This window comes from Coregonus lavaretus (genome assembly GCF_964263955.1).
Source record: "Coregonus lavaretus genome assembly, chromosome: 11".
In the NCBI taxonomy this organism is placed as follows: Eukaryota; Metazoa; Chordata; class Actinopteri; order Salmoniformes; family Salmonidae; genus Coregonus; species Coregonus lavaretus.
The window spans coordinates 49,860,303-49,886,537 of NC_139998.1; the positions used below are offsets into that span (position 1 = coordinate 49,860,303).

At 43.8% G+C, this 26,235-nt stretch overlaps 2 protein-coding genes across 9 annotated transcripts in view; one reads left to right on the top strand and one right to left on the bottom strand.

Annotated features, from left to right (window-relative positions):
* Positions 1-22,193, top strand: part of patj (PATJ crumbs cell polarity complex component) — a 234,171-nt gene extending 211,978 nt beyond the window's left edge. For 5 of the 8 annotated variants that reach the window (XM_084172209.1, XM_084172215.1, XM_084172212.1 and 2 more), the window contains 14 exons: positions 713-793; positions 1,067-1,210; positions 3,178-3,316; positions 3,632-3,738; positions 4,134-4,217; positions 7,556-7,749; positions 8,012-8,159; positions 10,120-10,255; positions 10,543-10,580; positions 10,783-10,905; positions 11,022-11,126; positions 17,796-17,887; positions 18,137-18,260; positions 18,512-22,193. In XM_084172209.1, coding sequence (XP_084028335.1) covers positions 713-793; positions 1,067-1,210; positions 3,178-3,316; positions 3,632-3,738; positions 4,134-4,217; positions 7,556-7,749; positions 8,012-8,159; positions 10,120-10,255; positions 10,543-10,580; positions 10,783-10,905; positions 11,022-11,126; positions 17,796-17,887; positions 18,137-18,260; positions 18,512-18,658 — 1,662 coding nt within the window. In that variant the 3' untranslated portion in view covers positions 18,659-22,193. The remainder of the gene's footprint in view (positions 1-712; positions 794-1,066; positions 1,211-3,177; positions 3,317-3,631; positions 3,739-4,133; positions 4,218-7,555; positions 7,750-8,011; positions 8,160-10,119; positions 10,256-10,542; positions 10,581-10,782; positions 10,906-11,021; positions 11,127-17,795; positions 17,888-18,136; positions 18,261-18,511) is intronic. The other 3 variants (XM_084172210.1, XM_084172211.1, XM_084172214.1) reach the window with 3 other exon arrangements.
* A 211-nt stretch (positions 22,194-22,404) lies between these two features.
* On the bottom strand, positions 22,405-26,019 carry pdzk1ip1 (PDZK1 interacting protein 1). Its single transcript, XM_084172219.1, has 4 exons — positions 25,839-26,019; positions 23,650-23,764; positions 23,084-23,173; positions 22,405-22,925 (listed from the first exon to the last, which is right to left on the bottom strand). Exons 1-4 carry the CDS (start codon positions 25,903-25,905, stop codon positions 22,853-22,855), a joined length of 345 nt encoding a protein of 114 aa, XP_084028345.1. The 5' UTR covers positions 25,906-26,019; the 3' UTR covers positions 22,405-22,852.
* Positions 26,020-26,235: the final 216 nt, after the last annotated feature.

Here is a 26,235-nt window from a genome sequence, read left to right on the forward strand (position 1 = left end):
CACTGAGTTGTTTACTGACTTGATTTCTCAGGTCTAAATTAGTTGAGCAACTTAAAAGTCAAGCATGAACACCAGGCAGTCATTGCAAACCCCTAACATGAACACCAGGCAGTCATTGCAAACCCCTAACATGAACACCAGGCAGTCACCTTTACACCCCTAACATGAACACCAGGCAGTCACCTTTACACCCCTAACATGAACACCAGGCAGTCATTGCAAACCCCTAACATGAACACCAGGCAGTCACCTTTACACCCCTAACATGAACACCAGGCAGTCACCTTTACACCCCTAACATGAACACCAGGCAGTCACCTTTACACCCCTAACATGAACACCAGGCAGTCACCTTTACACCCCTAACATGAACACCAGGCAGTCACCTTTACACCCCTAACATGAACACCAGGCAGTCACCTTTACACCCCTAACATGAACACCAGGCAGTCACTTTTACACCCCTAACATGAACACCAGGCAGTCACCTTTACACCCCTAACATGAACACCAGGCAGTCACCTTTACACCCCTAACATGAACACCAGGCAGTCATTGCACAAACCAAAACAAATGCACTTTCCTTTTGAAGTTTTCCAGGGTGATGAATTCAAACCTGTGACCTGTATTCTTCTGACCTAGTGTGTGTGTGTGTGTGTGTGTGTGTTGTGTGTGTGTTCATGCTTGTAACTCTTGTTTGTGCTCTCTGCAGAAGCTCAAGGCCTCAGAGAAGGAGGCGGCTGAGTCTTCGGAGAGTGTGACTGTGCCAGCTGCCAAGACCCCTCTGGAGCAGGTGAGCATGACAGTGGATTTGGGTTACCTCTATCCCTAACACTCCATGTAGTGCAATGGAAGGTAGAATGAATCAGAGCGACCTCACAGTATCAGACAACTTGTGTTTAATATTTAACAGTAAAATGCATTATTCAGTTAATCGCAGCTATTTTAAAGATCTGGTAAAATATTGAATGATATTTATGTTTCTGTTGTGTTTTGCCGTGTGTGTGCGTGTGTGCGTGTGTGCGTGTGTGCGTGTGTGCGTGTGTGTGTGTGTGTGTGCGTGAAGCAGCTGACTGAGCCAATCCCACTCAGGGTTGGCATAAAAACCAGCTACCCATTGAGTGCCGTTAACGTCATCCATCAACCAGTGTCTGAAATGGCAATGCCAGTGTGCCCCAGCCCATGTGCGGACACCGAACCCAGGACAGGGGTATGCTGATGACTTTCAGATCTCCTCCAGAGAGGAGCATGTTATCAAAGACATGCTTTCTCGCACAGATGACTTTTTGAAATGGTCTGGGCAGGAAGTGAAAGACACTAAATATGCAGTGTTCTATGAAAGACGCAGCGGAGGTAAGCGCTGGTACAAGTCTAGAACTGATAAGCCCCCAACATTTACACTAACGAATAAACCAATCAGAGTTTACTCTCGTCACGAAACATATAGTTATCTTGGACAGAAGTTTAATGTTGCTGGCGAGTGGGGGGAACAAGTTGAGGAGCTCGTCCATGAGTATTCAACCAGGCTTGATATGATTGACATTTCCCCTCTGCCTGTGGTCATGAAGCTAGAAGCTGTGAGAGAGGTGGCCCTAGCAAAGATTCAACATCTGCTTGCAAATGTGCAAATCCCACAGAAGGTTCTGAGGGAAATGAATAACAAAACTGTTCAAGTGGTGAGAAAGTGGCTATGCTTAAACACACACACCACACGTGATGTTGTCTTCCTGAGCCAAAGAGAGGGGCGTTTAGAAGTCCCGAATATTGAGTGGTTTGCACTGCTACCAGACTGATTCACCTGTTGAACATGCTCAACAGTGACGATGTGACAGTTAGGGAGTTAGCCAGAGTCTCCCTCCTTCTGGACCTACAGGGGAGGAAGGTTCCACTGGCCAGGGACACTGAGGACAACTTCCTGGGCTTCAGGAGGAAGGCCAATGGAAAATTGGACACACTTGCTGCGGGCTTTGGAGTCTGGTCAGACTGGCCGGACCTCAATGACCTGTGCAACCGGACTGGAGTGGAGCTCAGGTGGACACGGTGCAAACTGAGCCAGTGACTGCCTCTGTGTAGTCCCCTGTAGCTCAGTTGGTAGAGCATGGCGCTTGCAACGCCAGGGTTGTGGGTTCGTTTCCCATGGGGGGCCAGTATGAAAATGTATGCACTCACTAACTGTAAGTCGCTCTGGATAAGAGCGTCTGCTAAATGAGTAAAATGTAAAAATTGCAGTTGTGGCAGATTGCGGTGTTGTTGTGGAGGCTTCTGTCACCCATGGTGGAACATCTCATCCTACATCCATGACAACACTCCTTGGTATCAGACGGATGCAGCTACTGCAACACTGGACTGGCCTGAGGCTGCAGGGGAAACTCTCTGCTCTGGACTGTGCTGTCCACTCTGTCTCCCATTCCATATACCAGAATGCTGCCATTGGCGAAGACATTCTCACCTTTACTGTTAAGGGGAGGCTGCAAGTTCTACCAACAAAATATAATCTAGCACTCTGGTACCCTGCAAACCATGACCCATTTTGTATTCTACATGAGTCAAATGTAATGGAGTCCATTGCCCATGTTGTGAATGGCTGCTGTTTTGTACATTGCTAGACATGACCGCCTTGTTGACCTGATAGCCAGCGAGGTGAGACAACAGGTCTCACCAACAGCACACATGCAGAAACATTCTTGTGTAAGGGGAAGCTGGTTTGATGTTGATGATGATGTGTTTTCCTGTGTGCCAAATACGCCAGATATTGTTATTGTGGGGGGAGGCCAGGGGGAGGGGCTCATTTTGGAAGTGGGCTGCTCATTTGACGGCTACATGGAGCAGGCCTTTGCCGAGAAGCTGCTTAAATACCAGCCCCTCATGGCATGCTTGGACAGCCTTGGGTGTAGGTGCAAGCTGGTGGCACTGATATTTGGAGGTCTCGGCCACGTACACAGGCTTGCAGTGCGTGGCCTCCAGATTGCAGGCCTGACAGGAACTAGGGCAAAGCAATTGGCTAGGTACTGCTCTGTTTCAGCTGTCGTGGGCAGAAGAAGGAGAAGGAGGTGCTTTCTGTACCCTTGAGTGCCATGCATACAGGGACCTTTGAAATGTTTGGATCCTTTTTTTGTCACTTTGATTGGTGGATTCAAATAAAGTATTTAAAATGTGTGTGTGTGTGTGTGTGCGCAGACTGCAAGCCTGTCCAAAACCTGTCGGCTCTCCATTAAGCTGCCTGTGGTGAGCTCTGTGGAAGGGGGGCTGGTGTCCCCCCCTGCCTCCTCCCTGCCTTCCTCCTGCACCAGCCCAGACTTTGAGTACTGCAGCAAAGGTATGGACCCACACTCACAACTAGCAGGCCATTTACAGGGCTAGGGACCCAGTGAGCACAAGATGTTGAAAATACGTATTTTCAACGTCTTGTGCTCACTGGGGAAGAACTGTTTTACTCAATATCAGCTGTCTATTAATTTATCTATTAAATTCTTTGTGCAGAAAGTTGTGAATCGACACCTGTTTATGTGTGTTATACAGTATATTCCATAATATTAATTATAAAGGAGACAACCAACAATATAAACTCTCTTGCCTTGAGGTTTAATAACAGAAACTCTCTTTATCTCTCCTCCCTCTACCTATGCTGTAGACCCAGCCACGTGCCCTATCGTTCCAGGCCAGGAGATAGTCATAGAGATCGCCAAGGGTCGCTCTGGCCTGGGCCTCAGCATCGTAGGAGGCAAAGACACCCAGCTGGTAAGACTGCTAGCCCTGCTCAGGGCCGACCATGTTGACCATGACAGGTTACGTCAACTTGTCTCCATCTCAGCCAGAGGTGAGAGCCACAGCCGCACTGCAGAGTAGCCTAGCTCTCTCTCTCTCTCTCTCTCTCTCTCTCTCTCTCTCAGTTTCCTTAGAACACACAGCAGCAGCTACTGCCATTTAATTGAATGATCTGTAGCCATGTTGCCCAAGGACAGCATAGAAACATACATTCATTATGTTTCCACTGATCTTTCAAGAGGCTTTCAGTCCAGTTAGAAGACATATAGCCTAGCTTTGATCACCTCTACCTTTGTCTCTCTCTCTCTCTCTCTCTCTCTCTCTCTCTCTCTCTCTCTCTCTCTCTCTCTCTCTCTCTCTCTCTTTAGGATGCCATAGTGATCCATGAGGTGTATGAGGAGGGGGCGGCGGCACGCGATGGACGACTCTGGGCTGGAGATCAGATCCTGGAGGTTAGTCTCGCTCTTTCTTTCTTTCTCTCTCTCTCGCTTTCTCTCTCTCTCCCTCTGTTTCGCTCTCTCTTTCCCTATCGCTCGCTCTCGCTCTCTCTCTTTCTCTATCGCTCTCTGTCCCTCTATCTGTCTCTCTCTCTCAATGCAATTCAATTCAATAAATGCTTTATTGGCATGAATGGTGGTTGTCATTGTTGCCAAAGCAATGTACAGTTGAAGTCGGAAGTTTACATACACCTTAGCCAAATACATTTAAACTCAGTTTTCCACAATTCCTGACATTTAATCCTAGTAAACATTCCCAGTCTTAGGTCAGTTAGGATCACCACTTTATTTTAAGAATGTGAAATGTCAGAATAATAGTAGAGAGAATTATTTATTTCAGCTTTTATTTCTTTCATCACATTCCCAGTCGGTCAGAAGTTTACATACACTCAATTAGTATTTGGTAGCATTGCCTTTAAATTGTTTAACTTGGGTCAAACGTTTGGGGTAGCCTTCCACAAGCTTTCCACAATAAGTTAGGTGAATCTTGGCCCATTCCTCCTGACAGAGCTGGTGTAACTGAGTCAGGTTTGTAGGCCTCCTTGCTCACACACGCTTTTTCAGTTCTGCCCACACATTTTCTATGCGGTCATTGTCCATTTGGAAGACCCATTTGCGACCAAGCTTTAACTTCCTGACTGATGTCTTGAGATGTTGCTTCAATATATCCACATAATTTTCCTTCCTCATGATGCCATCTATTTTGTGAAGTGCACCAGTCCCTCCTGCAGCAAAGCACCCCCAAAACATGATGCTGCTTCATGGTTGGGATGGTGTTCTTCGGTTTGCAAGCTACCCCCTTTTTCCTCCAAACATAACAATGGTCATTATGGCCAAACAGTTCTATTTTTGTTTTATCAGACCAGAGGACATTTCTCCAAAAAGTACGATCTTTGTCCCCATGTGCAGTTGCAAACCGTAGTCTGGCTTTATTATGGCGGTTTTGGAGCAGTGGCTTCTTCCTTGCTGAGCGGCCTTTCAGGTTATGTCGATATAGGACTCGTTTTGCTGTGGATATAGATACTTTTGTACCTGTTTCCTCCAGCATCTTCACAAGGTCCTTTGCTGTTGTTCTGGGATTGATTTGCAATTTTCGCACCAAAGTACTTTCATCTCTAGGAGACGGAACGCATCTCCTTCCTGAGCGGTATGGCGGCTGCGTGGTCCCATGGTGTTTATACTTGCGTTCTATTGTTTGTACAGATGAACGTAGTACCTTCAGGCATTTGGAAATTGCTCCCAAGGATGAACCAGACTTGTGGAGGTCTACATTTCTTTTCCTGAGGTCTTGGCTGATTTATTTTGATTTTCCCATGATGTCAAGCAAAGAGGCACTGAGTTTGAAGGTAGACCTTGAAATACATCCACAGGTACACCTCCAATTGACTCAAATGATGTCAATTAGCCTATCAGAAGCTTCTAAAGCCATGACATCATTTTCTGGACTTTTCCAAGCTGTTTAAAGGCACAGTCAACTTGGTGTATGTAAACTACTGACATTTACATTGACATTTAAGTCATTTAGCAGACGGTCTTACCCAGAGCGACTTACAACTGACCCACTGGAATTGTGATACAGTGAATTATAAGTGAAATAATCTGTCTGTAAACAATTGTTGGAAAAATTACTTGTGTCATCCACAAAGTAGATGTCCTAACCGACTTGCCAAAACTATAGTTTGTTAACAAGAAATGTGTTGAGTGGTTGAAAAACAAGTTTTAATGACTCCAACCTAAGTGTATGTAAACTTCCGACTTCAACTGTATATGAAGTATTACAAAAATGAACAATGTATTTGAGCAACAATATTTATAAACATCCACACAAAAAAAGAATCATACACGAAAAAATTATACACACAAAATAAAACAAACAAGCAACAATTGAGACATTAAATAAAAAAATGGTGGGAACTGTTGTCTCTCTTATAGTATAGTATGACAGGCCAGGACATGCTCTGCAGCAAGGTCTACTGTCTCCACGTTTTCTCCTAGAAAAAACAAAATACATCTCCTCAACAGGCAGTTTAAGAAATCCTGCAATACGTTTTTCAAATGTAATGAGATAAATACCTCAGATTGAAGCATATGTGGAGCCGTGAAGTAGGAAGAGCTGCTCATCCTGTACTTCACCTGACCCACAATGCTTACAAAGTCTTTCTTTTCTCTGCGTCTCATGTTTGTTTTATGGCATCCTGTTGCCAGGCGATCGGTCTGTACATTGTTGATGTCTTTGTTTGAAATATTTGATTTTGACGAGGTGTTGTTATAATTCGATATCTGTTTAGAATTTTGTAATATTTAAGTTTGTGATTAGATAGAATATCGTTTTGCCAATAATTAGTGTATGAATTTTAGATAGAGATTTCTATTTGTTTGAATTTTGTTATTGATGGTTGAATTGTTGAATTTAGCTGGTGCTTTTGGGCCAGTTGCTCTGAAGGGTCAGTCTCTCTTGTGATGATAATATTCTGGATTACAGTGTCCAGAATCTCCTGAGTTCTACCTTACAGGCTAGGCTTGGGGAATTTCTGTGCACACCTAGAATATTTTAGCTAAATTCCAGTAAGGTGAGGCTTTTCTCTAGCTCTCTCTCTCCTTCCCTCTGTCTCTCATTTTACATTTTAGTCATTTAGCAGATGTTTTTATCCAGACCGACTTACAGGAGCAAATAGGGTTGCTCAAGGGCACATCGACAGATTTTTCACCTAGTCGGCTCGGGGATTCGAACCAGCGACCTTTCCATATCTGTTTAGAATGGGCCTGCCGCCCCAATTTCAAATGCTCTACATTCTCAATTAAGTAAGCATTATATCACAATAATACTTTTTCATGCCTCTTAATAGGAAAGAGGAGACAACTGAAGATTGCAACAAAATATGTATTATTACTCCCATCTATCACATGCACTTATGTTAGCTTTTTCAAAAACGTTAAAACTGGCAGCGATGATGTTGTCTCTCGCGCTGTCTCTCTCTTTCTCTCTCTCTCCCTAACTTTCTCTCTCTAACTCTCTAACTGTCTATCTCGCTCTCTCCTCACCTTGTCTAACAGGTCTGCTAACTGTGCAGTTGAAAATAAACGATCACAGTTAACTCTGCACCTCTTATAACCTCATATCTTACATCACATTGTCGTGTCATGTTCCCCAGTGCACTCAATTTAGACAATGTCTCCATCTACTGGAATTATACAGAACTGCTATAATTTATCTGGCTTTCAGTAGGTGTTAGAGGGATAAAGGAGTGAGTGACTGTGTGTGTGTGTGTGTGTGTGTGTGTACGACCATCCAGGTAAATGGCGTGGACCTGCGCAGCGCGGCCCACGAGGACGCCATCACAGCCCTAAGGCAGACACCGGCCAAGGTGTGTCTTAAGGTTCTACGGGACGAGGCGCAGTATCGCAACCAGGAAAACCTGGATGTGTTCAGTGTGGAACTGCAGAAGAAGGCCGGCCGTGGCCTGGGCCTCAGTATTGTCGGCAAGAGGTACAGTAGCAACTCACTGACACACACACACTCGGTGTGTCTTCATAACAGAAGTTTCACCACAAGCAGGGAGTTTAATGTGAACCAGCAAGAGGTGTAAGGAGGATCTGTGCTGTAGCTATTTTCTACACTCTTACCTGGAATGAGTTGTCAGTAGTGTGCTTTGGTTACCTACACACTCTCCTTTCGATGGCAAAGATGAGATCCATTTTGAGCATACGTACCCATAGGAATAAATCAAATATTTTAATTTGTATGGTAGGAACGGCACGGGGGTGTTCATCTCGGACGTGGTGAAAGGGGGCGCAGCCGAGCTGGATGGCCGGCTAATGCAGGGGGACCAGATTATCTCTGTCAACAGAGACGACATGAGGCCGGCCTCGCAGGAGACGGTAGCTGCCATTCTCAAGGTGAGGGGTGGGGGGGTGGAACGGACCTAAAGGCTCACCGTCACACCAAAAAACAACCACATAGACTTGATGTATGAAATGGCCTTCAGTCCAGTTTGAATAAAACTGCCATCATAGACAAACACTCCGCAATTACAAAAAAAACACAGTAATCAATCACCGTAATCACAGACAAACAAATAACTACAGCCTTCACAGACAAACAAATAACTACAGCCTTCACAGACAAACAAATAACTACAGCCTTCACAGACAAACAAATAACTACAGACTTCACAGACAAACAAATAACTACAGCCTTCACAGGCAAACGAATAACTACTGCCTTCACAGACAAACAAATAACTCCAGCCTTCACAGACAATCAAATAACTCCAGCTTTCACAGACAAACAAATAACTCCAGCCTTCACAGACAAAAACAAAGAACTACACTAAAACAAATAACAGCTTATACTTGAAACACATGAAAGTAACACATCAAAGAACATCCCTCTCACTGTCACAGTCCAAAACAATAGAGAGCAATAGTAATGGAGTCTTTTTGTAGGCACTGTTCGTTGAACAAAGCCTATGGGAAAATTAATGTTTTTGGAGGGTTTTTGGATAAACGCCGAAAATAAGGTCTGTGGTAAACACAGGTTTAGGAGATATTATATGCTTTGTTCTATGAGAGAATCTTAATCAGCTAACGTCACTTTTTGTGAATTTTTATGCATTTATGTAATAACAAAAGCAGATTTAGCATATAAAGGCTTCATAATTCATAAAGGTCATGTTAACTGACTTATATTATCTCATAGAACAAAATGTATAAGATCTCCTAAGCCTGTGTTAACCTCAGACCTTATTTAAGGCATTTATTCCAAAACCCTGTTCTTTCCCAATTCATTTTGCCCATAGCAATGGCTGACCGAACCAGAGGTAAAATCATTTCCGTTTTTTTGGACTACAAGCTGGCAAGCGCTCTATACCAAGTCTGTCAGTAGCCACCAAACTCTTCTTCCTTCTTCCACAAGGGGTCACCATTGGTACAGTTATGTTCAAAGGCTGCAGTGCTCTCTAATGAAGTGGTGTGTTTTAAGCTGCATTGGTAGAGCTGAGGGGCTTTCTGGATGCAGTTCTTTACAATGTGGAGTCCCTCTGAAGTGGGTGCTTTGTGTGCCCATGCTACAGTGATGTACACTACGTTTACAGTGCCCTCACTGAGGTATATAGTAGCACCTTATCCTGTGCACTTGACAAATAAGGTTCTTTACATGGGTTGGGTTGTGTCTAAAGTAGTGCACTATGACTGAGTCCCAAATGGCACTAGTGTATGGAATAGGTTACCATTTAGGATGCGGCCTATGAGATGGAGACCCTGTAAGGTTGAAGTGCATGTCCTGTCCTCAGTAGTAAACATGGAAGTGGAGATCCTACCAGGTTGCAGTTCTATGCCATCAGACATTAGTGCACTAGGAAGTGGACACTGTAAGGTTAGTCCCTAGCTGCTCTGCTCATGGTAGTTACGTGCTGTTGCGCTACCTGTGCCTCTGCAGTGTGCCAGGGGGGTGGTGCTCTTGGAGCTGGGCCGACTGAAGGCTGCCTCCTGGATCTCTTCCAGACGCACCTCCCAGGGAAGCCAGGTGTGTGTGTGTGTGTGTGTGTGTGTGTGCGTGTGTGCGCCCATTCTCACCCCCGCTGCATGGGAGCTTGCATGCAGAAGCTCAGTCAGCGACTGACCCTGGCTGCTGTGTCATTAATACTCCTGTCTCCCCTCCTTCTCCTCCTCTCTCCATTCATCACATGCATGGAAGCCAAAATGGCCGACTGATGGACGTTTACCAGGTTCCTTCTGGTGTCACCTGTATGTCACTCACTCACCCACCCAGCCAAACTCACTGCCACCGGGCAGCATGCTGTGCATGTGTGTGTGTTTTCTCCTGACTGGATCATAGCTCTGTTCCTCCTCCCTCCAGCAGATGAGTCACGTCAGTGCCAGCAGCACAATCGTCACGCCCCACCCCCCGCTAAATTCCACCCCCTCCACCTCTCAGCTCCTCAATAACGTCAGGAAGCCAATGACGGAGAGCATGACGTCATCACAGAGTGCAGGTAAATTAGGACCAGACACAGACACAGACCCTTTCCACAGAAAGTAGGACCAGACCCTTTCCACAGAGAGGAGGACCAGACCCTTTCCACAGAAAGTAGGACCAGACCCTTTCCACAGAAAGTAGGACCAGACCCTTTCCACAGAGAGGATTGACCAGACCCGGACCCTTCCCACAGACAGTGTAGATGTTGGAAAAGGCTCAGAAACTGCCCTGTCAATAGAAATCCCAATTAGTTCTGTGTGTAATTCCCATCCCCATCTTTTTCCCTCTCTGGGTTTGTCGTAGCTGCAGAAACAGGGATGCGCACTGTGGAGATCACAAGGGTAAGTTGAGCTGTCTCCAGTTATGTTTAGTTGGTTTAAACTACTCATGATATGCTAATTTATATTTATAGACCATACTGTATACTCTGCCAATTCAACTCTAGAAGCTTTATTGGCATGAAAAATATGACAACAATCACAACATCCTCTTCTATAATATTTTATTATTAATAATGATAATAGCATTGACGATCTCTCTCAGGGTCCTACTGATGCGTTGGGGATCAGTATAGCTGGGGGGAAGGGCAGTCCTCTGGGGGATATCCCCATCTTCCTGGCTATGATCCAGGCCAACGGGGTGGCAGCCAAGACGCACAGGCTCAAGGTGTGTGTGTCTGTGTGTGTGAGCCCACATCACAGTGTCTTAGAATCCCCTTACTGTTTGTGATGGCTCACGCTGGCACATGTGTGTGTGTGTGTGGGGGGGGGTGTGTCCTCCAGGTGGGTGATAGAATTGTGAGTATCAACTCCCAGTCTCTGGATGGCCTGTCCCATGGGGATGTGGTCACCATGCTGAAGAATGCCTACGGCAGCATCATTTTCCAGGTACACACACACACGCATGGAACACATACACACACAGACACACAATATATATACACTACCAGTCAAAAGTTTGGTCACCTACTCATTCAAGGTTTTTTCGTTATTTGTACTATTTTCTACATTGTAGAATAATGGTGAAGACATCAAAACAATGAAATAACACATATGGAATCATGTACAGTGGCTTGCAAAATGCTTGCGAAAGTATTCACTCCTCTTGGCATTTTTCCTATTTTGTTGCCTTACAACCTGGAATTAAAATGGATTTGTTGGAGGTTTTTATCATTTGATTTACACAACATGCCTACCACTTTGAAAATGCAAAATATATATTTTTGTGAAACAACAAAGAAATAAGACAAAAAAACAGAACTTGAGCGTGCATAACTATTCACCCCCCCAAAGTCAATACTTTGTAGAGCCACCTTTTGCAGCAATTACAGCTGCAAGTCTCTTGGGGTATGTCTCTATAAGTTTGGCACATCTAGCCACTGGGACTTTTGCCCATTCTTCAAGGCAAAACTGCTCCTTAACGTTGGATGGGTTCCGCTGGTGTACAGCAATCTTTAAGTTATACCACAGATTCTCAATTGGATTGAGGTCTGGGCTTTGACTAGGCCATTCCAAGACATTTAAATGTTTCCCCTTAAACCACTTGAGTGTTGCTTTAGCAGTATGCATAGGGTCATTGTCCTGCTGAAAGGTGAACCTCCGTCCCAGTCTCAAATCTCTGGAAGACTGAAACAGGTTTCCCTCAAGAATTTCCCTGTATTTAGCGCCATCCATCATTCCTTCAATTCTGACCAGTTTCACAGTCCCAGCTGATGAAAAAACATCCCCACAGCATGATGCTGCCACCACCATGCTTCACTGTGAGGATGGTGTTCTCGGGGTGATGAGTAGTGGTGGGTTTGTGCCAGACGGCGTTTTCCTTGATGGCCAAAAAGCTCAATTTTAGTCTCATCTGACCAGAGTACCTTCTTCCATATGTTTGGGGAGTCTTCCACATGCCTTTTGGCGAACACCAAACGTGTTTGCTTATTTTATTATTTGATCAATGGCTTTTTTCAACCCAGCTCTGTGGAGTGTACGGCTTAAAGTGGTCCTATGGACAGATACTCCAATCACTGCTGTGGAGATTTGCAGCTCCTACAGGGTTATCTTTGGTCTCTTTGTTGCCTCTCTGATTAATGCCCTCCTTGCCTGGTCCGTGAGTTTTGGTGGGCGGCCCTCTCTTGGCAGGTTTGTTGTGGTTACATTTTTTAATAATGGATTTAATGTTGCTCTGTGGGATGTTCAAAGTTACGGATATTTTTTTATAACCCAACCCTGATCTGTACTTCTCCACAACTTTGTCCCTGACCTGTTTGGAGAGCTCCTTGGTCTTCAGGGTGCCGCTTGCTTGGCGGTGCCCCTTGCTTAGTGTTGTTGCAGACTCTGGGGCCTTTCAGAACAGGTGTGTATATATACTGAGATCATGTGACAGATCATGTGAAACTTAGATTGCTCGTAGGTGGACTTTATTTAAATAATTATCTGACTTTTGAAGGTATTTGGTTGCACCAGATCTTATTTAGGGGCTTCATAGCAAAGGGGGTGAATACATATGCACGCACCACTTTTCCGTTATTTATTTTATAGAATTCTTTGAAACAAGTAATTTTTTTCATTTCACTTCACCAATTTCCACTATTTTGTGTATGTGCATTACATGAAATCCAAACTAAAATCAATTTAAATTACAGGTTGTAATGCAACAAAATAGAAAAAACGGCAAGAGGGATGAATACTTTTCCAAGGCGCTGTAGTAACCAAAAAAGTGTTAAACAAATCAAAATATATTTTATATTTGTGATTCTTCAAAGTAGCCACCCTTTGCCTTCATGACAGCTTTCCACATTCTCTCAACCACCTTCATGAGGTAATCACCTGGATTGCATTTCAGTTAACAGGTGTGCCTTGTTAAAAGTTAATTTGTGCAATTTCTTTCCTTCTTAATGCGTTTAAGCTAATCAGTTGTGTTGTGACAAGGTAGGGGTGGTATACAGAAGATATCCCTATTTTGTAAAAGACTAAGAACAGCTAAAATAAGCAAAGAGAAACGAAAGTCCATCATTACTTTAAGACATGAAGGTCAGTCAATGCGGAAAATTACAAGAACTTTGAAAGTTTCTTCAAGTGCAGTCGCAAAAACCATCAAGCGCTATGATGAAACTGGCTCTCATGAGGACCGCCACAAGAAAGGAAGACCCAGAGTTACCTCTGCTGCAGAGGATAAAAAATGATTTTGAGTGGCGCAGTGGTCTAAGGCACTGCATCGCAGTGCTAACTGTGCCACTAGAGATCCTGGTTCGAATCCAGGCTCTGTCGCCGCCGGCCGCGACCGGGAGACTCATGGGCGGCGCACAATTGGCCCAGCGTCGTCCAGGGTAGGGGAGGGAATGGCCGGCAGGGATGTAGCTCAGTTGATAGAGCATGGCGTTTGCAACGCCAGGGTTGTGGGTTCGTTTCCCACGGGGGGCCAGTATAAAAAAAATAAAAAATAAAAAATATACAAATATAAAAATATGTATTCACTAACTGTAAGTCGCTCTGGATAAGAGCGTCTGCTAAATGACTAAAATGTAAATGTATAAGTTAATTAGAGTTACCAGCCTCAGAAATTGCAGCCCAAATAAATGCTTCACAGAGTTCAAGTAACAGACACATCTCAACTGTTCAGAAGAGACTGCATGAATCAGATCTTCATGGTCAAATTGCTGCAAAGAAACCACTACTAAAGACATCAATAAAAAGAAGAGACTTGCTTGAGCCAAGAAACACAAGCAATGGACATTAGACCGGTGGAAATCTGTCCTTTGGTCTGATGAGTCCAAATTTGAGATTTTTGGTTCCAACCGCTGTGTCTTTTTGAGACGCAGAGTAGATGAACAGATGATCTCTGCATGTGTAGTTCCCACCCTGAAGCATAGAGGAGGAGGTGTGATGGTGTGGGGGTGCTTTGCTGGTGATACTGTTGGTGATTTATTTAGAATTCAAGGCACAGTTATCCAGCATGGCTACCACAGCATTCTGCAGCGATACGCCATCCCATCTGGTTTGCACTTGTTTTTCAACAGGACAATGACCCAACACACCTCTAGGCTGTGTAAGGCGGCTATTTGACCAAGAAGGAGAGTGATGGAGTGCTGCATCAGATGACCTGACCTCCACAATCACCCGACCTCAACCCAATTGAGATGGTTTGAGATTAGTTGGACCGCAGAGTGAAGGAAAAGCAGGCAACAAGTACTCAGCATATGTGGGAACTCCTTCAAGACTGTTGGAAAAGCATTCCAGGTGAAGCTGGTTGAGAGAATGCCAAGAGTGTGCAAAGCTTTCATCAAGGCAAAGGGTGTCTACTTTGAAGAATCTCAAATATAAAATATATTTTGATTTGTTTAACACGTTTTTGGTTATTACATGATTCCATATGTGTTATTTCATAGTTTTGATGTCTTCACTATTATTCTACTATGTAGAAAATAGTAAAAATAAAGAAAAACCCTTGAATGAGTAGGTGTGTCCAAACTTTTGACTTGTACTGTATATACAGCGCATTCGGAAAGTATTCAGACCCCTTGACTTTTTCCACATTTTGTTACGTGACACCTTTGGCAGCGATTATTGAGTCTTCATGGGTATGATGCTACAAGCTTGGCACACCCCTATTTGGGAGTTTCTCCCATTCTTCTCTGCAGATCCTCTCAAGCTCTGTCAGGTTGGATGGGGAGCGTCACTGCACAGCTATTTTCATGTCTCTCCAGAGATGTTTGATCGGGTTCAAGTCCGGGCTCTGGCTGGGCCACTCAAGGACATTCAGAGACTTGTCCAGAAGCCACTCCTGCGTTGTCTTGGTTGTGTGCTTAGGGTCGTTGTCCTGTTGGAAGGTGAACCTTCGCCCCAGTCTGAGTCTTTCCCTTGATCCTGACTAGACTCCCAGTCCCTGCCGCTGAAAATATCCCCACAGCATGATGCTGCCACCACCATGCTTCACCGTAGGGATGGTGCCAGGTTTCCTCCAGACGTGACACTTGGCATTCAGGCCAATGAGTTCAATCTTGGTTTCATCAGACCAGAGAATCTTGTTTCTCATGGTCTGACAGTCTTTAGGTGCCTTTTGGCAAACTCCAAGCGGGCTGTCATGTGCCTTTTACTGAAGAGTGGCTTCTGTCTGGCCACTCTATCATAAAGGCCTGATTGGTGGAGTGCTGCAGAGATGGTTGTCCTTCTGGAAGGTTCTCCCATCTCCACAGAGGAACTCTAGAGCTCTGTCAGAGTGACCATTGGGTTCTTGGTCACCTCCCTGACCAAGGCCCTTCTCCCCCGATTGCTCAGTTTGGCCGGGCGGCCATCTCTAGGAAGAGTCTTGGTGGTTCCGAACGTATTCCATTTAAGAATGATGGAGGCCACTGAGTTCTTGGAGACCTTCAATGTTTTGGTGCCCTTCCCCAGATCTGTGCCTCAACACAATCCTGTCTCGGAGCTCTACGGACAGTTCCTTCGACCTCATGGCTTGGTTTTTGCTCATGCACTGTCAACTGTTGGACCTTATATAGACAGTTGTGTGCCTTTCCAAATCATGTCCAATCAATTGAATTTACCACAGGTGGACTCCAATCAAGTTGTAGAAACATCTCAAGGATGATAAATGGAAGCAAGATGCACATGAGCTCAATTTCGAGTCTCATAGCAAAGGGTCTGAATACTTATGTAAATAAGGTATTTCTGTTTTTTATATTTAATAAATGTGCTAAAATTTCAGGAACCTGTTTTCTCCGTCATTATAGGGTATTGTGTGTAGATTGATGAGGAAAAAAAATAATTAAAACCTTTTTAGAATAAGGCTGTAACGTACCAAAATGTGGGGTCTGAATACTTTCCGAATGCACTGTACACACACACACACACACATCTCTGTATGGTCAAATGAAGTATCAGTTATCAAACGTAATGACACCCATCACCCAATGTAACCATATTATGCTTTTTACTTGCCTATTATTTTACATCCATCAAATAAATGTTTTCTGATAAGATATGTAAATAAAATCATTTTTTAAAATATACATTCTTGAAAAACTGAACTGCATGTGTATGTGTTTAGCAGTGTGTGTACTGTGTGTACCGTATGTGTGTGCATTAGAAGATACTGCTGTGTGTGTGTGTCCAGCATGTTGCAGCCGGCTGGCAGTTTTGCCAGATAATATCAGGCCTTTATGCTAATGCTGCTTTATCAGTCCGGCTCCAGGAGCCTCAGCACTGGACTGTTAGACTGGGCTGTTAGACTGGGCTGCTAGTCTGGACTGTTAGACTGGACTGTTAGTCTGGGCTGTTAGTCTGGGCTGTTAGACTGGACTGTTAGACTGGGCTGCTAGTCTGGACTGTTAGTCTGGGCTGTTAGTCTGGACTGTTAGACTGGAATGTTAGACTGGGCTGTTAGTCTGGACTGTTAGACTGGGCTGTTAGACTGGGCTGTTAGACTGGGCTGTTAGTCTGGACTGTTAGACTGGGCTAGCCCTGCTGCCTGGTGCTGATTACACCACACACACACCACCCAGGACACCCAGCAATTACTGTCTGACTCGATCTCTCTCTGCCCCCTCTTACGTTCTTGTTCGCAACTTTGGTCTGGAATCCTTAGTGGTCAAACTGCCACGTCCGTTTGCGATATTACAACAACAAAGAAGTTACTGCAAACAAGAAAACACAGTTTTTCCCCCTCTGACATCACTGCAACACGTCAGAACAGCAGGATATGTACTGCCATGGTGGTGGGGTGGCCAGTGGTGCGGTTTCCCCCTGCTGGGGATTCCATCTAACAAAGGAAGAGAACATTCTCTCTCTCTCTCTCTCTCTCTCTCTCTCTCTCTCTCTCTCTCTCTCTCTCTCTCTCTCCACTCTCTTTCTCTCTCTCCCACTCACTCTCTCTCTCTCTCTCTCTCTCTCGCTCTCTCTCTCTCTCTCTCTCTCTCTCTACCCCTACCCTCCCCCTCTTTCTCTCCCTCCTCCTATCTCTCCCTCCACCTCTCTCTCCATAAAGAAGGTGTGTCTGTAAGATAAGTGCAGGCGATGGCTTGGAAGCGTTCCACTAACGTTCCCTCCGCAGCCCACCAGTCGTCCGTTAATCGTCCATTAATTAACCTTTGTTGTTGTTTTCATATTTTTAATTGCCTCTCGGTTGATTAAATATGGAAATGAACAGATGCTGACAGACCGTCGCCACCCTCAATAGGTGGCTGACTGAATATTTCATTTTAAAAAGAAAACTAAAGGGGGGGGGGGGGTGTAAAAGAGAGAGAGGAGTGATAAATGATTGCTACATTAGGCCTTTGTGTGGCTGTGATCCAGGACCTGTCTGTAGTAAAATCCATTCTTCAGTAATTCTATTCAGCCATGAAGGATGTTAAAGGTTTCAAATAGGGGGGTGATTTTAAACACAAATCGCATGTACGTTGATATGATATACACTGACAGTCATCCTTGTCTACAACACACACACACACAGACACACACATGCACAGATCATGCCTTGTTAATAATAATTGAAAAACTTGACACGTGCATTGTTTTGTCTCCTGTCATTTGTGCATACTAATCTGTGTGTGTGTGTGTGTGTGTGTTTTAAAGGTGATCGCTGACACCAACATCAGTGCTATAGCCAGTCAGGTGGAGAGTATGTCGACTAGCAGCAGCCCCGAGACACAGCCAGGGGAGCCAGAGTAAGTCGGACTCATTTTCTCTTAGACACTGATCTGAGGTCAGTTTTGTGCCTTCTCCCCTAAAGGTTAAAGGAACAAAAAGCAGTCACCCAGCCACTTGTTTGATAAACAGCTGAGGGCTAGGGCTGGAGAAATGTAACCGCTCCCAAATTCATAGACCGAGCAATGGATGCATGAGATCAAAATAATAGTTTTTTCCCAGTTTTGAAGCTATACAGTGCTTGTTTTACAATTTGATGCTCTCTGCAGAGCCCCCAAGCCAAAGAGTATCTGCCTGGAGAAGGGTTCTGACGGCCTGGGCTTCAGCATCGTAGGAGGCTTCGGAAGCCCTCATGGAGACCTGCCCATCTACATCAAGACTGTCTTCAGCAAGGTAACCATCTGTAGCTCTGCACCATCACACACGCAGGGTAATGTGACTTGTACTGATTTCCCCTCTGGGACATTAGATGGCAGCAGATTCCCTCCCCCACACACACACACACACACAAACAGATCAGTGATTACTTAAAAGGGAGGAAGGATCATAAGGTTGCATTTAAAAATACTGTAACAAGGCCAATTTTCTTATTTCCACCACTTTGCGTGTGTGTGTCTGTGTGTGTTCCCCTGTTGTCGCTGCAGGGGGCAGCAGCAGTGGACGGGCGTCTGAAGAGGGGCGACCAGATCTTGTCTGTGAACGGAGAGAGTCTGGAAGGGACCACACACGAGCTGGCTGTGGCCATATTGAAGAGACAGAGAGGGGCCGTCACCCTGGAAGTGCTGTCCTAGCTCACACACACACTGTACCCCTTGAACTGGTTTGAACTTTCCAACATGTTCTGTGGAGTTGACCAACAACTGATGCCCGTCTTCAGGCCTTTAAACAGCCCATTAACGTGAAGGGGGCATTGGTTCTGGAAGGATTCAGCCAATAGGTAACACAGGTGGCTGTTCCAGGGAGAGAGAGAACACGTGTGCCACGTTCAGCTGTGTCCTCAAGTGAACCATTGGAAATAAGAGTAGGGGCACCTCATTTCCTGTGTGCCATCTTAGGAGCTTCACTGTGAGGGCGGTTCAATCGCTGCACTGACTGGATACACGACTCAAAATGGTGAACGTTTGGATATTATGAAGCAAGGAAGCAAAGGGGCAAGCTTTATATGTGAACAATGTGAATATCCGATCTCTTTATGTCATTTCAAATTTGTGTGATCACACATGTGCTTTCTTCATAGAACACTGATAGAGCAATATGAGTGGTTCAGTTGGTTTAGGAGGTCTCTTCACCGTTAGCCTAGCGTTAGCTTAGCATCTCCCTTATCGGGAGACACTGGTTAGCCGTTAGCGATGTTAGCTGCAGTTACTGCTAATGTGCAAACTGCGAGGAGGAATGGTCTCGGCAGGGAACAGGGCTATGATGCACTAAACTGGAACAGATACTACACACACGCACACAATATATGCTAGCTAGTCACTGTCAGGTTGACACGTTCTCATTCATCACAGACACTTGTCCATCTGTCTCATATCATGTCATACTTGGTGCAAACACACAATTTAAACTCCTAGTGTCTGGCTTTTACACAACACTACTCCGTTCAACAGTGATGAGGCTAGACATGGCCAAAATAACTGGTAAACAGCCATGCACTTCTAATACACTTCATAGCATGCTCGTAAGAATGACATAACACCCTCTGTAGACATTAAAAGGCAGTTATAAAGGCCACCCAACTACCGGCTGGTATGTCGCTATACAGTACCTTGTGTAGTCCTGCAAGAAGTTGCTGTAAGATTTTGTAGGCGTCACGAGGAAGCTTTTTTTTTTTTTTAAGATGTGAGACAGGTTATTAGTACACGAAGTGTTGACAAATAATCTGAACCCGCTTCGAATTCGAGACTAGGAAAAATGTGTACTGTATGCGTGTGTTTGTCAGATCAGTTGCCATTAGCAGTACAATGTAATGTAGGCGAATCTCAGGACTTCCATCAGGCATTGTGAGTCTGTTGCTGGGGTTTGCTTTACACTAGTGGGGGTGAGTATGGAGGGTAGCCAAATAGTTAGCCAAATCTTTACCTCCTTTGTTGCTGGCCATGGAATAGCCCTGTAAGCCTATAGGTCCTATGAAATGGTGTCAAAATACATCCATGTCTTAACTAGCCTGGTCCCAGATTTTTGTGCTACATTGTCACGCCAAACCAGACAGCACAAACAGGTCTGGAACCAGGCTATGTCTTACTGGTTGAAGGGGGATGGGATATTATGCTATTGTGATATGCTATTATGAAATGATGCTATGATATTGTGATATGCTATTATGATATTATGCTATTTCTGCTTTGAGTGGGATCATTCACTTCCTATCCAATCCTCCACCAACTATAATTTTAATGTGTTAGTGGACTGGACACGTTTCAACAAGGTGCTAATACTTTTAGTTTTACCTGCCTTCATGTCATATGGATGGTACTACATGTATGTTACTGTAAGCTTATTCTTTAGCCTGTCACAGTAAAACAATTATTATTTTTACATCATTTTTGGGAACTATGAGAATCAACAATGATCCATTATTTTCTTGTTATGAGACGCATTTATCATCATGTAGCAGGGTTGTATTCATTGGGCACCAAATGGAAGAAAATTGACTGAAACAGGAAAGGACAACCTGAACTTGTCCAATAGGAGACACTCGTTTTCATTTTACGAAGAAAAACATTTTGCTACGGTGTGCATTAATGAATACGACCCATGTCTGTCTGTAGCTTCACACTGTCCTGTCCAGCGGCGAGCAGCTTGCCACGTCCAACAATGACAGGATATACTGTTTCTCTTGGAGCCCTTCGTCTGTCTCCTGTAAACCCCTCCACGCTCACAGGAAGTGACAACGCGTTCCTCCAAGACACTTTGAGGCCCCCTCTGGGATGTGTTCATTAGGCACCAAACTGGGAAAATGGTCTGAAACAAGGAGGGACTACCTGAACTTAATGAAAAAATACTTGTTTTTGTTTTTCGTCGCAAACCATTTTGCTACGCTGTGCCCTAATGAATACGACCCTGGTCAACACTGTATATTACCCTGCATATTAACTCTCAAACCGTGCCCGTCTCAGTTAAAGTTGAAGTGCAATCTGGTGGCAATATCTAGTAGGTTGTGTCTTAAATGTGTGCCCTAAATACTCAGAAGTCAAATCAAAACAAATGTATTGGTCAAATACAAATATTTAGCAGATGTTATTGCGGGTGTAGCGAAATGCTTGTAAGAATATATGTTTTATTGTCACATACACCTTGGTAGTCTTTACAGGGTCAGCCATAGTAGTATGGCACCCCTGGATCAAATTAGGGTTAAATGCCTTGCACATTGACAGATTTTTCACCTTTTCGGTTTGGGTATTCAAACCAGCGACGTTTCGGTTACTGGTCCAACACTCTAACCGCTAGGCTACCTGCCATCCCCAGGATTTAGAGGAAGTGTTCTACTAGTCCCGTGTGGAGCCTCTTAAGGGAACTACTGCTTTGCCATAAGTCTCTGATGTGCTAGAATAGACAGTGGGTGTTTATCATATGTCAGTCTTAGTTCTGTGAGAGCCTAGCGCTGTCAAGTCTTAATGCTCAATCCCTTTAAACGCATACATATCTGGCCACTCACTGCTCTCTCTCTCTCTCTCTCGCGCGCTGCTGTCATCCTGTGATCTCTCCATCTACTGTAGAATTTTTGCTTGTCCTATGCATGTCAATCAGCAATAGGCTGTGTGTGTGTGTGTACACATGCGTGTGTGTTTGTTCATCAGAAGTTGTACTGATGATGATGATGATCCTGTAACTCCCAATAATTCCTTCTTATGATGCCACTGATGAACTGACTTGCTCGACCTTAGCGCCACAGAAAACATCTTTATTCACCTGTAGCTCAGTTGGTAGAGCATGGCGCTTGCAACGTCAGGGTTGTGGGTTCGTTTCCCACGGGGGGCCAGTATGAAAATGTATGCATTCACTAACTGTAAGTCGCTCTGGATAAGAGCGTCTGCTAAATGACTAAAATGTTGTTGTTTTTTTATAATCCAAACAAACGATGCGTGACAAGCTATGCTGTAATAACGTGGATATACAGTATATATATCTATAGAAAAAATTGTATGAAAAATATATTGTCTACGATCACAGATGCAAGTCTTACCTTTAAATGTGTGTAGCCTACTGACTGTGTTCCTACATTGATGCTCTTTATGACTTCTGATGAATTGTTTGATGATGATGTATGTTTTATTAAATACAAGGGGACCGCAACCATTTCCACCATGTCCTCCCTCTAATCTTCAAGTGTGGCTGTTCTTAAAATGAATTGTCATTCTACCATGTATCATTGATACACTGATAAGGAATATCTCAGTTGCTTCCATTGTTATGAGGATTGCAGTGGGCTAAATCACAGTGTTTCTTGGTAGTTTTAAACAAATCTACTTTGAAACCAAAGTATACACCTCACACACATGGTTATCGGCTTTTAAAAAAAGACGACACCTGTACCATGTCAGATATAGAGTTGAAATGTATTCAATTTTGAGTTTACATCCCAATATTACACTGTATATACATCACAGAAGACTGAAATACTGTATAACAAAACGGTTTGACATAGAAACACCAGATTTTCTGCTGTTTTTTAAAAGATATTAATAACATTCCACCCATGAGGCCACTAGAGGGCAATTTGGTCATTTGACTGCAGGAAAGGGTTTTAAGTGTTCAATTACACTTTAGGCCCATACTGTATGTGCTGTAGCTTTTAAAACAAATCAGAAATAGTTTTTGGACATCAATATCTAAGATTCACTTTAATGGATATCTACTGATCTTTAAACTTTTTGATACTTGCTTGGAGTGCTCTTGGTAAATTGCCTTCGCATGTCTCTGAAACTACGTGTTTGTGTGTGTCCACGACAAACCACAGATTGGTGGCTTGTATTGGTCCTCATCGGTCACATGGTAGTGACTTTGTCCTCAATGCCTTCAACGTCCATGTTCTCATATGCACTCTCGTGATCGCTGCTCCTGTGGGACCCACACACACACACACACACACACGTATTAGAACACAAGCCCTACTGTAATTGCACACTCACCAACATTATTTATCTGTAGGTCACCAGTACTGTTAGAAATGTAGACCACAAAACAAGAGAGATGAAGTGGAATAAGTGGCATCTTACCTGAACATGTCCAGACTGGTATCATAGTGGTCTCCATTGGTCTTGACATAGCCAGGGGTCTTCCCACACTCACATTCTTTGGTCTCTGGCCTTCATGCAATCGAGAACAGATGGTAAACATACAGTAAGAATGCTCCCTTACGTTCAGATTCAGAAGCAATTATAATGTCTTGTCAATCTCATGTCGTTGGGTGCAGGTGGAAAAACGAGATTGGGCTAGAGACTCTAAAGACCCAATACTTGTGTCCCAACACTCATTACATCTTAAATGATTTACTTTAGGACCATGATGTGCATGGCCATGTCTGAAAACCTTAGCTGTCAAATCCTCGCTTCCTCGATTCCTCACCTCGTTCTCAAAGGTAGGTCATTGGCAGAGCAGGTCCGAGACAGTAACCTTGGATCCTCTCCTCCAATGTGCTTTGAGAGTGGGATGATGAATTGCGCAAAGAAGGACAGCAGAAGCAAGGATTTGACGCCAAGAAACGTTTTCAGACGTTGACTGTCCTACTACAGTAGCTGTGTGGACTGTGGAGATGGTCAAGTGTTGTGGTGTCTTGGCTCACCTCGAGTCTTGACACCAGGCCTTGTTGACCAGAAACGCCACGAAGATGAGGAAGAGAAACCCGGTCACAGCTATGATGCCCGTCAGCCACTGTGGCAGTGCCCGCTCCACCTTATCTTATCAGGACATAAGGGGGAAAGTCATCATTGGATACCGGTATGTATACTTAAAGGTGCAATACGCAGAAATCTCTCCCCATTTCCTGCTTGCTAAAATTCGAATAGTTCGCCTAATTTCAGTTAATGTGACAAAACAAGAGAATAATTGTACCATCTTAACCGCTGTGAAATATATCTTCAATAACTAAAAATATATTTTCAGCTGTTTGAGACTGGTGTACAAAACCGAAAGTAAAAGACAAAAACTAAACTTAAGACCGGTAAGCATAGAAATAGAGCACATAGAACAGATCTATAACTAGCATTTCTATCTGAATTTGGTCGGGTCGCCCAAAAAGTTACATTTTGCGGCTTTAAAGGTGCCCAATTAAGCAATCATTTTTATTCCACATGTTTCAGGTGCAATTGCTGCATAGAGCATCTTTAAAAGTGCAATATGTACCTATAGTTTTCCTAGTGTCAACTCGAAGTACTACAAACACATTCAGCCAAGAATCAAATGTTTTAACAAATAAAAACATACAGTTACATACACCAAGGCCCACCCGCTCAGATTACAAACAAGTGCAGAGGTAACACTTACGACTGGGCATGTAAGTTACAGGTTGCACCTTTAAGTGTTTTTGATCAATTTAGACAATGCAGTATGTCTGTCACTTGTCATTCTAATGTTCTGTGATGTGATTTTCATTCTCTTGAGATATCGTCCCAGTTGATGGGATTATTAACATGGCAGTCAAGATAAACTATTGAGTGACACTATTAATTTATCCTTCAGCCTGGAGGTGTGTTGGGTCATTGTCCTGTTGAAAAACAAATAATAGTCCCACTAAGCGCAAAGCAGATGGGATGGCGTTTCGCTGCAGAATGCTGTGGTAGCCATGCTGGTTAAGTGTGCCTTGAATTCTAAATAAATCACCGACAGTGTCACCAGCAAAGCACCCCCACACCATCACACCTCCTCCTCCATGCTTCACGGTTGGAACCACACATGTGGAGATCATCCGTTCACCTACTCTGTGTCTCACAAAGACACAGCGGTTGGAACCAAAAATCTCAAATTTGGACTCACCAGACCAAAGGATAGATTTCCACCAGTCTAATGTCCATTGCTTGTGTTTCTTGGCCCAAGCAAGTCTCTTCTTCTTATTGGTGTCCTTTGGTAGTGGTTTCTTTGCAGCAATTCGACCATTAAGGCCTGATTCAAGCAGTCTCCTCTGAACAGTTGATGTTGAGATGTGTCTGTTACTTGAACTCCGTGAAGTATTTATTTGGGCTGCAATTTCTGAGGCTAGTAACTCTAATGAACTTATCCTCTGCAGCAGAGGTAACTCTGGGTCTTCCATTCCTGTGGCGGACCTCATGAGAGCCAGTTTCATCATAGCGCTTAATGGTTTTTGCAACTGCACTTGAAGAAACGTTCAAAGTTCTTGAAATGTTCCGTGTTGACTGACCTTCATGTCTTAAAGTAATGATGGACTGTCGTTTCTCTTTGCTTATTTGAGCTGTTCTTGCCATAATATGGACTTGGTCTTTTACCAAATAGGGCTATCTTCTGTATACCCCCCCACCTTGTCACAACACAACTGATTGGCTCAAACGCATTAAGAAGGAAAGAAATTCCACAAATTAACTTTTAAGAAGGCACACCTTTTAATTGAAATGCATTCCAGGTGACTACCTCATGAAGCTGGTTGAGAGAATGCCAAGATTGTGCAAAGCTGTCATCAAAGGCAAATGGTGGCTATTTGAAGAATCTCAAATATAAAATATACTTTGATTTGTTTAACACTTTTTTGGTTACTACATGATTCCATATGTGTTATTTCATAGTTTTGATGTTTTCACTATTATTCTACAACATAAAAAATTGTAAAAAATAAAGAAAAACCCTTGAATGAGTAGGTGTGTCCAAACTTTTGACTGGTAGTGTATGTATGTGTGTGTATATATATTATGCTTCCCACTATTATCAACAGTGAGTTGGAACAGCATGCAGTCACATAAGGCAGCTATTTCTTTATGTAGACTACCATTAACTTCAAATTTAACCATGAGTTTCAGTTCTTACCTATTTGAGCTGTGCCTACTCCCAAAGTCAGCATCAGCCATAGAACCACAATAGACGCTCTCCCCATTGTTGAGTCTTGCTGAAAATCCACAAAATGTTGTTTTTAGATAACAAAATGGCCTTGCGAGTAGCTCCTCAGAATAGGTTTGTTCTATGTAGCTCACTGGTGTTTTTTGGTGTGTAAAGAACACACATCCTGGTGCTGTATTCGGTTAATGACTAAACCATGCCTGCTTAGACAAACAACTGGTGATGAATCAGTAATAATAGCCATAACCTCAAGTTTTATTTGTTGATTTTGGAAAGTGATTGACATTTGTAGGACAGAGAGATTAATTTGCACATCTAATATAATAACAATATTAGCATATTTTCTGTTAATAGATGGATGGCCTAC

Bases quoted from the DNA above. Each gene is read 5' to 3' on its own strand.
- pdzk1ip1 (XM_084172219.1), bottom strand. From the start codon at position 25,905: ATGGGGAGAGCGTCTATTGTGGTTCTATGGCTGATGCTGACTTTGGGA. The intron at 23,765-25,838 runs GTAAGAACTGAA...TGTCCTGATAAG, and splicing joins AGTAGGCACAGCTCAAATAG to ATAAGGTGGAGCGGGCACTG. The intron at 23,174-23,649 runs GTGAGCCAAGAC...GATTGCATGAAG, and splicing joins GCCTGGTGTCAAGACTCGAG to GCCAGAGACCAAAGAATGTG.